This window comes from Sparus aurata, chromosome 6 (genome assembly GCF_900880675.1).
Source record: "Sparus aurata chromosome 6, fSpaAur1.1, whole genome shotgun sequence".
Taxonomy (NCBI): Eukaryota; Metazoa; Chordata; class Actinopteri; order Spariformes; family Sparidae; genus Sparus; species Sparus aurata.
The window spans coordinates 39073080-39090090 of record NC_044192.1 but is presented as its reverse complement, the minus strand read 5'-3'; the positions used below and the strand labels follow the sequence as shown (position 1 = coordinate 39090090).

The 17011-nt window shown below is 39.7% G+C and overlaps 1 protein-coding gene across 1 annotated transcript in view; it reads right to left on the bottom strand.

Annotated features, from left to right (window-relative positions):
• Positions 1-4216: 4216 nt before the first annotated feature.
• Positions 4217-17011, bottom strand: part of LOC115583392 (receptor-type tyrosine-protein phosphatase gamma-like) — a 225393-nt gene continuing 212598 nt past the window's right edge. The window contains exons 25-28 of the mRNA XM_030420177.1: positions 16430-16576; positions 15344-15486; positions 6373-6508; positions 4217-5236 (exon numbers count right to left, since the gene is read on the bottom strand). Of these exons, the coding sequence (XP_030276037.1) occupies positions 5087-5236; positions 6373-6508; positions 15344-15486; positions 16430-16576 (576 nt within the window). The 3' untranslated portion in view covers positions 4217-5086. The remainder of the gene's footprint in view (positions 5237-6372; positions 6509-15343; positions 15487-16429; positions 16577-17011) is intronic.

Here is a 17011-nt window from a genome sequence, read left to right as displayed (position 1 = left end):
GATAGATAGATAGATAGATAGATAGATAGAGAGAGAGAGAGAGAGAGAGAGAGAGAGAGAAGCTCACTTATGTTTTTCTGCAGGGGGAAGGATTTAAGTCTTTGGTAGAAGTTTTAAAAAATCTGAATACATTTTGCCCTCGCATTCAACACATAATCTGTTTTGTGCTGAGTGAAAAAAATGCTTTCACATTTTCAATCAAAATGCAAAACTACAAGTGTTCAATTGACACTTTTGATCACACAGGTACAGAATATCATCAAAATCACTGGCTAAATCAGAACATCCGTATGTCAATGAAATGTGGAAATGTGTGTGTGTGTGTGTGTGTGTGTGAAGGGTTACTACAGCTGAAGCAGGAAACATTTCAGACTGCTCTTTGCTTGTAGGCCACAAAACCACTTAAAAATACATCTCTGGAGAAAAGGGAGTGAGTGAGGAATGGAGACTATATACACAAGGCATTGGGAGGTTGGAGCAAGTAATCACACCTCTGTCAACAAGCACGGATCATGAGTGGGCGCCCAAATGCAGTTTTTGCTAATCAGTCACTTTAATACTACACAGTGGACACACACTGTTTTCCAGTTTGTGTCATACTCAAATGATCCTCTCAGGTCTGCCTGCTATGGCAGTTAAATCATACCTGGTCAGAGCCCTGGATTTGACCGACATGGTTGATGCATTTGTTTCGTAAGTGGAGATAAGAAAGATAGAAGATTATGTTTCTGAGTTTAATGAGAAGGGCAACAGACTGTCAGACCATGTGGTCAGTGAGTGGTGTGTAACTTGGCTGCAGCTGGCAATCTCTCTATAAAAGCACAGAATCTCTGTGTTTTTTTCATACTTTATTAATCCCCGAGGGGAAATTATTCTCTGCATTTATATATATATACATATATATTGTAACACTGCAAGCTAGGAGCAGTGGGCTGCTGTGAAAGCACCCGGGGAGCATATGGGGGGTTGGTGCCTCGCTCAAGGGCACCTCGGCAGTAGTCAAGGAAGTGAACTGGCACCTCTTCAGCTACCAGTCCACTTCCATATTGTGGTCCGTAGCTGGCCAAGCCAAGTCTCTACCGATTGAGCTACTGCCGCTGATACCATGACTAAATGATTTCATAAATGCTTTACAAATTCCACCGAGCATTGTCCACCGGAGGCACCACAGTCACATGCGCACCAGAGCCAATCACTGCACACCGTGGCCACGTGCGTACCAGAGCCAATCACTGCAGAGCTCAAGCCCACGACATACCTGAAGAAACAAGCGGATTGATACCTGCAGCGGCGTGAGCTGGACCAGGATTTTGCCGGCTGTTCGGTCCCGTTCTGTTCTGTGCATCTAAACTGACTGTTGTGAATTAATGAGATTAAACGAGTCCAGACCGAGTCTGTTCGGGTCTGAGGAGATCCGGAGACGCACAGACAACAAAGTGGAATCAAAGTGGAATCCTAGTGGCCCACATCCCGAGGCGACGGACCGGACGCATTGGCACGTCCAAAACCGGACTTAGGGTAAATAACGTCCACCATGCTTTTTTCGCAAACATTGCCGTCACGTTTGCTTTGTGTCTGGTGCAGGAAGAAACGGTAAAAACAGGCTTTTGTCACGAAAGTGTCCAAGCAGCAAGTTTGGTTGTTGAGGAACAGGAAGTTGTGGGATGGTCCTAGATGATGACAGGCCGAACGACGGTCGGTGTGTAGACAGCGATATTGAGAGTTGAGAGATTTGTGACATTTAGCGTGTTTGGAGTGTGTAGTTAGTGTGTTATGCAGTGTTTGGTGTAGTGTGTTTAGTGAGTAGTGGAGTCGGTTTTTTGTTAATGAGTCAGAATAATGAGGAGAAGCTGAATGTGGAGCAGGCAGTACAGCTCTTTATTCAGCTGGAAGGAGCTCAGGCAGACCTGAGCATTGCCTGCATTTAAATGTAAATAGTTACATATAACTTTTACATTTTTTAAATGTATGCACAAATTTTGCAAAAATCACTTTATATTTGCATTATAAGTAAAAAAAAAATGGTTTGCTAAACATATTTGTGGTTTTCACAGTAAAAAAATCTAACTTTTTCTACTCGGATTTTATGTTTTTTTTTTGTGATTTTAGGTCCATTGTGTTAATACAGTGTGTCAAAATGAAAAAATAACTGTACAGTCACACATGTGAGGTTGTGCTGAAAATAATGACACCAAGTAAATAGTTTTTAAGGTGAAATATAATGGCAAAATCAAAAATAGTCAAAAACAGCCAATTATACCCTGGAATATCAGATTTCACAACAAACCTAAATATCCCTGACGTCCCACCTTCAAACACAGCCTCATTTGGCCATCCATGAAAAAGCTCCTTAACCTCCCACTTTTTTATAGGAATACACTTTTCTTACGGGCACTGCACTAGTTTGTTTTAATTCAGAGGATAAGGCTGACGATATTCTACACACATTCATTGTCAGCAAATCCAAAGAAAATGACAATGAACTAGTGCTACTACTAAACTGTTTTAAGAAATGACAGGGCGAGTGTGTTATTTTTATTGAATTTTTTTTTTTTTATAAAAGTATCCTTAAAGTCTTGGGTAGGAACCAATGGGTTTGGGCTGAGCGCCAAAGACTTGGTAGTGAAATCTGAAAGTATTGAGAGATGCAATAACTCTTTTCAACAACAAGACAAGTGTGGAGGAAAGCGAGGCACATCTCTCAAGTGTGACACAGGAGTCGGGTGGGTACCACTGTAATATAAAATGAATGTTCTGTAATTCCATTTCTCAACATTCATTCTTTAAATGTTTGTCATATTATTTGACCAAGAAAAGAAAGCATAATATGCCGAAAGCTAAAACCGCTTTTACTTTCAGCACATTTAAGCTGCCACTGATAATCATGTAACTTGAAGGATGAGACTTTTTGTGGTTCTGTGTCATACAAATGAAGAAACATGTAAATATCCTCTCAAAGCAACACTTGAATATTTGAATATTAAATGTTATAAATACACTTTTATTAGCAATAGTTGATTCTGGGACATTATGACAATGACTGGCAATAATAAGTGCTATTTCATCTACATGCCAACACGTCAGTGGCCTTAGGTTTCAAACTGAGACCCTTTACCTTCTTCTCTATTATCAGTTTTGCATGGGCAGAGCTCCACAGTCAAGTTAGTAATGATAAATATCCACTTCAGTTAGGCTTTCAATATAAAGCTTGCTGACAAACATTCACTTATAGTTTAATGTTCTGACTTTTGGACTGCTATTAATGTTGTGAAAAGGTCACAGTTTGGCTAGGTTTAGGCACAAAAACTATGTCACCTCACTTATGTAACTTATATTAAGTAAAAAAAAATGTATCATAATAAGAAGATTAGGGCCAGTGAGCAGGCTGCTGTGTCTGACGTGTCAGGAGTGAGAACAGGCTGGGGAAAGCTTTGTCATGTTTGACAAATAGCTTTATCTTTTAGGAAATCTAGTCACACCTTTGAGCACTCCCTCTCATCTATACGTGGGAATCGGTACTTATGGTTTTTCCAAACTCAACTTAGAGTAGAATGAAAGAGCATGTTTCTTACCGCAGGGATAAACGTTACATTTTATATATAAATACAACATATTTCTTGTCAGATTCTTGCTTTTTACACCACATCAAACCTGTATAGCACCTAAAGACTCTGAAGCAGAATAAGCAGGCTGTTACGCTGTTTTTACTCTGACATAACAGAAAATAAAATGAATAGCTTGAATCAAGACAGTTTTAAGACAGTTTGAACCCTGTTTCAGATTTATAAAACCTATCCAACGTGTTGCATAGAGTTTGTTTTTGACACTGCTTTGCCCCTGCAGATCACACTGATTCAACCCTGTGACAAGGGCTCCACATACCGGCCTGTTCTAAATCCGTGCTTGTCTGTCAGAATGAATCTATGACTCGAAGGAAAAAAAATTGATTTTCAGAAAGATAGGGAATGTCATGTCGTTACATCATCTGTTGTGTCAACTTTGCAAATGTAAAATCACTCACTATTGGTGGTGTTGTATGTGTGTGTTTGTGTGTGTCTGTGAGTTCAGATGATATAGCAGCATACAAGAATGTAGAGGACTGAGGGAGTCCGCTTCCAAATGGCTGGGAATCAGCTGTAAGTACTGGAGTGGACGTGGTGGAGATGGACCGGCCTGAGGCAGGAGGCCACAAAGGACATGTACAAAAATCACAAAGTTATTATGATAAGGATATATTCATATATGTATACATACAGTATTTCCATATATTAAAAAGCATAATATGAATTATACAAAGAAATAATAAAATTTCACAGTAGCAGTTGTTATACCACCTTAGGTATTCTAACATGGGTGTGACTTACTAATAAGGAGAAGTGACAAGAAAAAACAAGGCAAAGAAACAGAAAAAGGTGAAAAGGGAATTGATTTTAGAAAACAAGCACTACTTTCCTGTGGCAATATGCTCCAAGATCTCGGTTCTGGGGATAAATGAGCAGTAATATGAGTACTATAGATGAGCAGGGCAGAGGTGGTCACGCTGAGTTTTTGTCACTGAGGCGGAGAGTTTGTGCCTTCTCTGTCCTTTGTCTTAAATCAACTAGTAGGTGGCAGACAGAACAATGTCCTTTATAGAAGCAGTTGGTTTAATAAGGGCCAAAGCCGTGGAATGTCAAAAAAATCTGAGCTTGAGTGGAGAAAAGCCAAGTGTGTCAGCTTTAGTATAGGCAGTAACACTGACATTATATAGTGCAAACAAGAAAAGACAGAAAAGTGTTTCTCGTTGCCAATCGACGCCATCATGAAACTTAAAAACGCGGTGCAAACTCTTCAGTAGGAGAACATTAAGACATAAAATGGCGAAAAAAATAAATATCAAAAACTTTTTATCAGTGTAAAAAAGTAATCAGGTTATTCATTTTAACCAAGAGTCTGGCAAAAAAAGGCCTCGAAAAGTCTTGTCCACAATAGTTCCTTGACGTTTTACAAAGTTTAAGTGCCTCCTTCATAGGGCTCAGGGACCTTGCAGAGTGTTTGGACCCATACGAAGCCCTCAGCTCAGCTCCAGGTGCCCGAGAGGCCTCTCTTAGACCAGCGACTCCATGCTCTCTGCTTGGTCAGACTGGTCTGACATTGACGCAATGGTACCATTAAAGTCCCTGGTCAGAAGGCCCGAGTTGTTGTCCTTGGTGCTGACGAGGCTGAGCAGAGCTTTGTATAGGTACTGGTACTGGTCCTGTGGACAGACAGAGAGGAGGAATTATATGTTGTATGACAATGGTCAGTGTATCTTCTGGTCATTCCATCTTCTTTTTAGAAACCTGGTTTTAAAAAAATAAGAACTGAATGGCTGTATAATTGTTTGATTTCCATTTTTCTTTCAACAATACATAAAGTAAACAGAAAAAAGGGGTGTTTTTCAAATCCTGACCCTAGATGTGATCGTTCACAAGGGAAGAGCACCAAGTGTAGGACTGCTCATGTACAGACTGTGTCTCTTTAGCCCCGGCTGAAAAGACTTTGACAACCTACTTTTATATGATTTTAGACACAGCCGAACAAGGCCTGTCATCAACAGAAATCTCACTGCAGGCAAATGAGCCATCAATTGCGATAACCCGGTAAAGCCAGCCTGCACTTGGATTCTGTTGTGTGTGTGCTTGCAGTGTTATGATACTGGTGCTCTGAGTGGCCAAACTTGCATAACAGCACATCACTGCGTTATATCACATATCATGATTCAATGAAGTCTTGTTGAATCTGATGTCATTTGTATATTTTAAAACAAAAATCTAATTATTACTAAATATTTGTTTTATAATATGCCTTCTTTAAAAAATCATAATAATTGAATGACCAAGGCACACTAACCAGCCACCATGCTTTTCCCTCCTCTGCCTTCTTTTGTCCTCCTCGTGCCTCAGCCTGTAGTTAGGCTGAGGCAGAAAAGCCTTGCTGAATGTTGATGTAAAGCTGCCATGTGCCTTGATACTGTCTTGTTCACCATACTGAACTCAATTCATCCAGACCCTGTTTTTCTTTTCAAATGATCAGCACAACCCCAGCTAAATAACATGCTCTTAGTTTGATGCTCATGTCTTTTATTTGGATTGTAGCAATGTTACAGTTAAGCAGGATAATCCACTCTCACCTGTGAGGTTTAAAAGGTAACTTAATGACAGTATTTTCAACTGCACAGCTTGTCACGTAATCTTTCTTTATATAGCTACTTTGTGCGTGACAGATCACTTATTGAGTTCACTGAAATGATGATATACTTGGACTCCTTTAGAACAAGAAGCATTAACGTACTGTATATCTAAGGAATGTTAGGAATAGAGGTATTATTTCAGTTGTAGTTGTCAGACTCACAATGTCTGTGAAGACCCCTGGCCTCATGAGGTTGATCATCTTGGCCACTTGATAGACGTCAACGGCGCCCTCACTCTCAAGCTGCTGAGACAGGGTGGTGAGTGCACACAGCAGTCCGGCGGACACTGCTCCCAACCTGACAGACAGACAGACAGACACACACACACACACACACACATGGTCAGGGTCTGGAGTTAGCATGCATCTCCACAATAATATCAGAACGATAGCTGCTGGTTTGTTAACATTATTTCTGGATCTGTACAGGTGAAGCAGTAATGGGGATTGAAACTTGAAGATGGCGAAAGAGGAAGAGGTCCCAGGGGTATCAAAATGAAATGTATCTTCTGTGTGACATTTTGGCGTGATATGAAAATTTCACAGAAAATTACAAACTAGTATTACAGCAAGTTTCAGTTTGTATCCATATTTGTCCAGACTTATATAATGTATGTATTGAAGACTTTGAAGGAATTATCATATCATGCCCATTTTCAAATTCATACTTTTTTTTGGGTGTTTATTAGAAAATATTTTAATCTTCCGAAAACACATGTTTTTTTCTCATTCTGTCCATTACTGCAGCACCTCTATTCACTCTCTATCTGAACGCTTCATTTTAGTGCCTGTTTCTTTAAGGCCAACCTCCCAAACCCCAGTCTGCTCAGCTAGTGTTTCTGCAACCACAGCCATGCTCAGGACATTGAGGGGCCGTCCACACGGGCGAAAATGATCTTTTTTTTCTCCGTCTTCCTCGTCATCATTTTAAGAATATTTGCGTCCACACGGATCCACTGAAAACGACCGAAAACGCTGTAGTTCATATTCCAGGCCTCTAGGTGGCTCTTGACAATCACCAAAAACGGAGAAGAAGACACGGAGCATGCGCTTTAAGCTTGCGCGCTGTAAACAGACAGACAGTAGACGGAGAAACCGAACACAGCAAGAAGAAGATGAAAATGGCTAGTGCAAGGAAACCAGAATCGTTTGTGTGGACCGATAATGAGGTCGAACTGCTGCTGCGACTCACACTCAACTACAAGGAGAGGAAGTTGCAAGAAAGGCTCAATATCTACTGCGGCACGAGCACAAGCATGTAGTCCGCCATTGTTGTTGTTGTTGTTATGGAACGTCGCGGGGTTGGGCGATGGCGTCATCGTTTTGGAAAGTATGCGGATTCGCCGTCCACATGAAAATGGGAGGGCTGCGTTTTCGGATTTCTCCACCCTGAGACCCGTTTTCAAAAAAGTGCGTTTTCAGGTGCTGCGTTATCAGGATCCGTATGGACGGTCGGCCAAAACGATGCAATACGTGTGCGTTTTCGGAAAAAAAAACGTTGTCGTCTGGATGGGCCTTAATTTGCAGTCCTGATAGCTCATTTGTTATCCAAATCTGCCAAAACATATAGTACAATACAATATAGACACTCCAAATAATTCACTTCACTGGGCAGAAGATGCTTAAAATGGGATTTACATATGCAATATGTTGGATCTACACTCAAAACAACCCTGATGGTTATATTCATGATATCCGGCACGCACGCCCATTCAACAATTTGGAAAAATGTCACAGTCACTTCCTGTGTCCCTGGGCAGCCACCTCCTTTTATCCCCCTCACTCTGTGTACTAAGCACATCAACCTGAACTAACCTGATCAAATCAAATAGTAATTTACTCTTCAGAGATCTAACCATCACCAAGACAACTATCCCAATGAACTGTAAATCAAAGAATGACACAAACATCACACAATGGAAAAACATCCTTATGGATCACATATCTATGGAGAACTAATCTACCTCCATACAATACACTGCAATAGAAGCTCTCTCCATCTGGTCACCACTCATTCCTTTTTTACAAACATGATCATATTGATCACGTAATTTGTTTTCTTAACTTACATACACACCTGCTGAAAACAGAAAAAAAAATTCAAACAAATATACACACAGACATATACATACCAACAAGCACACACTGATCCAGGGAGGTGGTGTACATGGCTTCTTTGGGTATGTGGCGCATGGCATTTAGTATCCACATGAATGCCAGGACCCAAGGTCTCCCAGCAGAACAGGGTATTGTAACGAGATGATGAATGTTTTTCACTATTAAATGTTGTGGCTGATCAGTGTTCATAAACAAAGGCTGGAGTTTCGAGTATAAGAGGCCTATGTCTGCTGACTTAACTGGAAAGCCAGTGATGGCTATGGACACAGTCCTATTTCGAGAAGGGGACGTTGGGAGGTTCGAGGGGTCGGCCACTGTACACAACTCACTGACCGAGTCTGGGAAGGTACAAGTTTTAGTGGATGGAATGGAAAGGTGGGGGAAAGGGGATTTGTCTGTTTATCTTTAAGTTAGACATTTTTTCTTTTCTACCTATGCCTGTTGTTATTTTTTGTGTGAAATCTGTGTTATGCTTTGAGCAGAGTGCAGAACCCTACATGCTCACTAAGTGGTTGTTTATTTCCCACATATCTGATGTCGGAGCTATTTTCCTACATTTAAAACTATACAAGATATCAGGGTATGTCTAACATTCAAAGGTTAATCAGTTGGAACACAAACGGGTCGCAGAACCCAGTAAAACAGAAGCAATGCTTGACTTAAATCTTAAATCCCAACAAACTGATGCAGCCTTTATGCAGGAGACCCATCTAATTGACTCAGAGATAACTACATTTAAGAGAGACTAGGTTGGCCAGATATTTCATAGCTACTGTGCAGTTGGGCATGAACATTGCGACAGATGTGAAGAGCAAGTGGAGGCTAAATGTGTCTTTATATCAAGATCAAACATTTACCAATTCATTAGGGGAAGATCTCAAATATTACTTTGAGACAAACATAGGTTCAACAGAAACATTGGACACTGTATGAGAGGCAAAATAATAGCTTACTTATGTAAAAAGAAAAAGGAAACCTAAGAAAAAATGCCTAGGATACAATCTCAACTTAAAGAAGCAGAAAAGTAATTAGCAGACAATCATACTGATTATCGTCTGAAGCAAGTGTCTGAACTGAAATTCCAATTAAATGACATCAACAACAAAAAAGCAGAATATGCATGTTCAGGTTGAAAGGGAACTTTCAATAAAGCGGAGAAAAGGCAGACAAACTGCTGGCGAGGCAGCTGAAACAAAAAGTTGCAAGCTTTACAAAACGAGCTATAAAAGATAAAAATGGGGATGTACTGAACGGTGTTAAGGAAATGAATGAGGTATTTATGGATTTTTATACCAGACTTTATAAATCAGAAACTGATCCATCATCCAGACTAAGCAAATGGAGGACGTTTTACAGAATAGGAAGTAAGATATGCTTTTTCATCACTCAAAGTAGGTTAATCATGGGAATTGGATGCGTTACCAGTAGAATATTATAAAAAAATATATTGATATACTGGCGCCTGTACTCACAGGTGTACACATGGAAGCATTCACATTAGGGCAACTGGCAGACACATTTAACAAGGCTTTAATAACATTGATTTTGCAGCATGACAAAGAAGTCATTGAGTCGTGAAGCTTTAAACCAGCAAGCCTGATAGATATAGATAGTAAAGTTCTTACTAGAGTGCTTGCAACAAGGATGGAGAGTGTTTAATCACAGGTCATACACATGGACCAAGCTGACTTTGTTAAAGGGCACTCATCATCAGACGGCGTTAGACGTTCATTACATCTGGTCAGGCCGTAATGAAGACGAACCCATAACTGCCTTTTCACTTGAAGCCAAAAAGGCGTTTGATAGATTGGAATGGGCTTTTCTCATGCATACATTGGAAATATATGGCTTTGGGGAGGGATTTTTAAAATTGGTTCAAATCATTTATTCATCACCAAAAGCATCTGTCTTGACTAATGGTCTGATGTCACCTCTATTCAACCTTACTCGAGGCAAGGAGATCCTCTTAGTCCTCTGCTGTTTGCTTTATTTCTAAAACCACTTGCTGCAACAATAAGAGCAGATACACATTACAGGGTATGGGTGGGGGGTTGTGAAAACAAATTATTTTTGTATGCAGATGATATTTTATTACTGATCTCAGACCCTGGTTAATCTATACCTCTAGTTTTAAGCATGATAGAGTCTTTTTCAGAAATCTCTGGGTATAAAATTAATTGGCATAAGATGGAGACTATGCCTGTCTCTTGGACATGTTTTCATCAGTTGTTTCTGCTTTCCAATTCAAGTGGATTTCAGAGGGCATGAAGTATTTGGGGTTAAAATTGTGTGCGAATTTAGGGAATACGGTTAAAATCAACATACAACCTTTACTTTGGGACGTAAGGAACAATCTGGAATGGTGGAAGAGAATTAATCTTAGCCTGTGGGGCAAAATAAATACCATTAATATGGTGATAGCTCCTCAGTCTAATTACATATCAATGATGTTACCACTAAATATACCAAATGAGATATTTCAACAATGTAATCGAATCATCAGAGACTACGTATGGAATGGGACAAGGCCGAGGATCAGCTTTAAGAAGCTATGCACTCCGAAATGTGGAAATATATAATGTGTCATTTGGAATGGCCAAGTTAGTGAAATAATATAATCTATGACGGCCCGATTTAAATCAATACAAGTCCTTCCGTAGGTGAGACAAACAGATGGAGAAATGAAGCCCATATTCAAGCACTCCCAGTTGGTATAGTCCGAGGTGCATTAAAGGAAAATATCCATATAGACAAGTTTATTCTTCTATTGAATAACCCTCAAGTATGAATAGGGAAACCTATTAGGGATAGGGATTCCTGCATGCTATGTGGGAATGCTCTGTGGCAAGTCCTTTTTGGTTTTATCCCCCAGTCTTCTGGGGGATAAAACATTTTTTGCCACCAGGTGTCACTAAAGCTCAGTTTGGTTTATTGGTAAATAGTTTCATTGCTGCTGCTGGAGTTGTTTTAAGGAACTGCAAAAACACGAACACCACATCATTCACTGAATGGATTAGACTAATGACAGAAGCTGCCTCTCTTGAATACTTATTTGCCCGAATGAACAATACAAAAGGGACATCTTCTGAAGTCTGGGGTAACTTCTTTCTATTTATTAAGGGCTCATGAAAAAGTATATATCCTCCTGACTACCAGGGAAAACAAATATTTTCCAATCACATTTTTTTTTTTTAAGTTTTTAGTTTTATGATATCATGTGATCATGTTACGACACTCTAGTAGCAGTCCACTACAGTGGACATCGGAACGCCATTCATGTAAAACTGAACCTTGATGGCAACCAAGGTGCTTCTAAGAATGACTCCCTTTCTTTTCATTTGAAAAGACAGAAGAAAATGGAGGAAATAACTACAAATGTCCACTACGGAGGACATTTTTTAAACACTTAAAAACTATGCAAAAATACAGTTAAAATAATTCAGAAAATGTTTCAATGTGTTGTTAAGAGACTTATATAAAATATCCCAACAGCATTTCAAGCCAAAATTTGTTCAATAAAAAGTATTATGCACTTACTTTTCCTCTTCCCATAAAATGCGCTTGCACTGACGGACGCCATTTTCCTAAATGAGGAAGAGAAAGGTACCAAAGCCCCACCCCTTCACATTTGGTATTATTGAAAAGCCCTAAATGTCCTCTGTAGATAGCAAAAGGAGTTAATTCAGTAGTATGTAGTGGGTGGGAGATATTCAGGTTTAAAAATGTCCTCCACAGAGGACAAATTTGAACTACTGGTAGTCAGGAGGCTATGGGTGCATCTACGAAATATTTTCACTGTAATTATAGACTGTCTTTTGTTCTTGTTTCGTTTGCTGTTTTTTAAGCCATATGCCTGTGTGTTGAATATCTAATTGAAAGAAAATGACCAAAAATAATTGAATTAACCATCCACAGGAACAAGCCCCTTCTCATTAGGTCTGGGCGAGTTCTGGGTGAGTGAATGAACGGCATGAGGTGGCCTTCTTCACCTAAGTTCACTAAGTTCACTTGTTTTGTTTCTTCTTTCTCTAAAAATTTCTGAGATGGAATAATGTGAAGACCTTTACAACTCAGTGTCTGAGACGTCCTTGACAGCTGCTCAACCAGGGAGTGAAGACCCACACAGATGAGGGATTTCAACTCTGAGATTAAAAATGTCTTAGCAAGTGAATCCGCCTGACAACGACAGCTCGGCCTGGTGTGAGGCTCCTGAGAGAACGGTGGGTCGCCTTCACAATGTTAAGGGTCTCCTCTTCCATTAGCAGCCCTGTCAGGAGCTCAGCAGAAACCACTGCTAACAACCCATGCATGGCTGAATAATGAGTGTGCAGACAATTAGGACGAGACTCTAGCTGACAATCTCTACGATGCCGAAAGCCGGCTGTGCCATAGCAACCAGATGAAGTACTCAATTAGTCACTTTTCTTCTAGAGGATGCGACAAGCAATCTTCATTATTCCAATGAATAAACATGAGCAGAGCGTCTGGATTAGAGTGTCATTCAAGAACACTAATGTGTGTCAATACTAAAGACACTTTCATTATGTTTAATTGGGCAGTTTGCTGGGTGTCTTTCCTCACTATGCTTGCAGCAGAATAGTCACACTGCCAGTGTCTCTGTATGCCTCATCCATTTCAAAAGTGAAAACTTCTGTTGCAGAAAAACGTAGTAAATCTGTAACAAGTCACAATCAATAAAACTATAGCACAAAGTGCACATTATGTCATGTATTGCCGTATTGTACTTCATGCAGATATATACAGATATGTATTTTAATTTTTACATTTCCCTTTCTTGTCATTTGTACAAAATGACTAAGTTGTCTGTCTCTGGAAGTTTAAGGCTCATTTACATTAAGTGGTTTCTGGCTAAATTGAAATTGAAATGTACAGGATCAGTTCATTTGATATTTTATTGCATGACTTTGCCAAAGTCTTATCAATAAATCATAAGACCATCAAGGCATAGAAGAGCCATAGCAAGTGTTGAAGTTACCTTCGTTAAATCATTTCAAACTATAATTGCACATGCCACTGGGCCCAATGAAATGCAGCACTATCTACAGTACTGTTCTATTTTCACTGAGCTTTTCTAATTCAAAACATCTTCATAGATCATTTCTCTACCCAGAAAATCTGCTGTGCTAGTCTAAACAACTGCTGCCCTATGGCTCTCAACCCCATCCTGATGAAGTGCTTTGAGAAACTGGTTCTCCAACACATCAAAGACAACATTCCTGCCAGCCTGGACCCTCACCAGTATGCTTTCACAGCCAACGGATCCACAGAGGATGCCGTATCCACTGGCCTTCACTTAGTCTTCGCACACCTGGACAATAAGAACAGCTACGTCAGGGTGCTGTGTTTTTTTTTTTTTTTTACTTCAGCTCAGCATTCAAAACAACCTTCCCATGAAGCTCATTGGAAAGATTGACGGTGCTGGCCTGGGTACACCATTCTGCAGCTGCATATTGGACTTCCTCTCAAGCAGACCCCAGATAGTTCAGATTGCTAGTCACACTCCTCTACGTTAGTGCTCAACACCGGGGCCCCCCAGGGCTGTGTGCTCAGCCCTCTCCTGTGTACACTAGGCATCCATGATTGCACTCCCAGATATCAGGAGAACCCTGTTGTGAAGTATGCACAAACAACAATCTACTGCTCGACATCAGCGAAAACCAAGGAGCCAATTGTTGATATTAGAAACAAAGAGGAAAAGACACAAACCCCTGTCTACATCAGTGGAGCCAGGGTGGAGCAGCTGAACAGTTCAATGTTCCTTGGAATTACCAGGAAGACTCTATATCGGGTGATTAATACATGAATGGTACCCATCTACAAAGCATTAGCAACATCTGTGTCTGTACAGAGGCAAAATATACTAAGAGACAACACCCACCCAGCCACAGTCTGTTCACCCTGCTGCCACCTGACAACAGATACAGATATATCTGCTGCCATATCACCAGACTACACAGCAGCTTCACTCCTCAGGCTGAATCTTCCATGAGCCTCCTTAATTCATCATCAATGGCTCAATTTTCTTAAATAGATGTATCACGAAGGACACAAACATAGTCTAATTTTTTAATCCCTTCTGTTTTAGAAACATAACAATACATTTAGCTTGTACCACAAACAAATGTATTTATGCACAAACAAACAGACTAAAAAAAACAGGCAGCCGGAATATTGGTTCACTGGCACATTCTGAGCTCTGATCCACAAAAACATGTCATCTTTCTTATTAAATTTGGTTTAGCATATGTAAGAAAATCACAAAGAGCATTTACAACCATGCAGCACAACACAGAAGTTGTATCCAAAATCAGGACCAGTATAACCCAGGGGCAGTGCATTACAGAGAGGTAAATCACCCAGGAGCCTCCTTGAGATACAATGGCATTGAGCACATCAGATCCCTGAGACAAGGAGGTGATGTGAATTCTCTCCTACTCCAAAGAGAAAGTCTTTACAATTTCACTCTGCTGACACTCACACCTAGAGATCTTAATCAAGAGTATAAGATCAAAGATGTTCTCTTAAATCATTATCTGAATATTACAATGATTCTCCCTATTGACTGTAGGTTGACCCCTACACACTTTTGTGAGAACAAGCTACAATAAGAAAAATCCTACATAATTTTTTTCCTCTATGCAATCTTTTCATTTCATTTTGTGCTTTAAAGTGGAAAACTTCCATGGAATGGTGGACCCAGTACTAGATTATGATTTAATAACATTGCTTTCTCTTCTTTAGGTGAGGTATGTTTCAGGAATTGACTCACTGGATGATGAATTTGATGTTAAATCTGATAATATAAAATGTATTTTTGATGTTTTGATTTATGGCTTTGCATTTATAGCATTTTTGTTGTGTATGAACTTCTCTTATGAACTTTTTTTTATGTATTTTGTTGATTATGATGTTGCTGGATGTGTTTATTGTTTTAAATGTTACCATCTCAGGATGTGGTGAGAGAATATAAAAGAAAATAAAATGTCAGACTGACTCATCGTGGACGATTGTTGGACCATCACGGGCAGCCGCCTCCTCCTTAATGACGTTAATGAGCTCGAAGGTGCTGCTGATGGGTGTGTCAGGGTTCGGCCATTTGGGGCACTGAAAGTGACGAACCTCTAATACATAGTCATCCTGTTAGACGGATAGAGGTCGAGACAGCCAGAAAGAATGTAAGAGAAAGGGAGACAAGAGTTAGATGAAGGATGTTCAGTTTATAACTCATCTATTATCTCATCCAGCTGACTATAGAATTGTCTAAAATAGGGTTTTGATCTTCTTTGTTTCTTGTGCTTTCCCATCAGGGACTTGGGCCCGGATCTGAGTAAACTTGACCCCAAAGTCCATGTGTCAGTCCAAGTCTAGTTCATGTACACTTCATGTACGGTTCTCAGGCATATTTTGTGATATGTGCCCGGGTCTGCTTGTAAAGGTAGTCACTAGTACAGTGAAATAAAAAATGGTAGCAGTAATGTAACATCATTATTTTTACAATGCAAATATGAAGATTTTATCACAGTTTAAAGAAAATTAAAAAAAATCTTTTTGAGAAAATCTACAGCCAAAATATGTTAAAAACTTGTCAGCTCCAAAGCTACATTTTCAAAGATCTGTGATCATGATCCACTTTTTACGAGGACCAAAATAACTTGTAGATGTGATAGAACTACACAGAATCAGAACTGGTAACATCAAATTCAGATAACTGTAACCATTCAGCAAAAACAGTTTCACAAATAAATACATGTTGTAGATGATCCTTCCTGAGGCTTATCCAGTTCCTGAGGCTTAGAATACACATACAAAGTATCACTACAGTTATGAAATTTAGCTTTGAGGGCCAAACTTAAAAAAGTAAAAAGTAAAAAGAAAAAGAGAACATCAATCAAAGACAGCACTCTGTCCAAAAACATTCACTGCATTAATGAATCAGGATTTTGCATGCTTGCAATCAAATCCTTAATTGAAGACTTATTATTGTTAAAGTTTGCTTTGTTTTTTCTTTGTTGTTTATCCAATATTACAACCATAATTCCTAATGTGTGCACGCACACCACACGCACACACTCTGACTAACCTGTGTAGCTTCCAGGATGAAGTCGTGGATACTGATCTGCTCCTCATTGGACAGACAGAGCCTGTCTTGACTGATGAGGGTGACAGTGAATGCCTCACAGTTCATAGCCTCCTCTCGACTGGGCCAGTACACAAACTCATCCTCTGCCTGCATGAGAGCACAGACACTGTTTCATGCCTGTGTTTATACATTAACAATGTGTCATTACTCTAGCTGTGAATACAGTTGTCTAAGTCATTTTTAAAGGATATTTATTTGATTTGATAGACCTCGCAGTAGAATTGCCTTACATGTGAATGCAAAAGTTACAAGGTGAGACAGGAGTCCTGATCTATTTCACTTTTGTGGTTGCTAGTTATGTCTGGTCCTTACCGTGTCACTTTCAATCCCAATCCTGTTTTATTTTGAAAGGCAACCCTTTAAATGTCCAATAAATCAATATTTCACCATTTTAAAATTGCTGTCCTAAAATATTGTCTGACTCTTGATGGAATGTTTCGACACATTTCTCTACCTCATTAAAACCAAAACGCAACTTGACTGCTGAAAATTAATTTACCGATTTGGATGTGTTATGCTAGA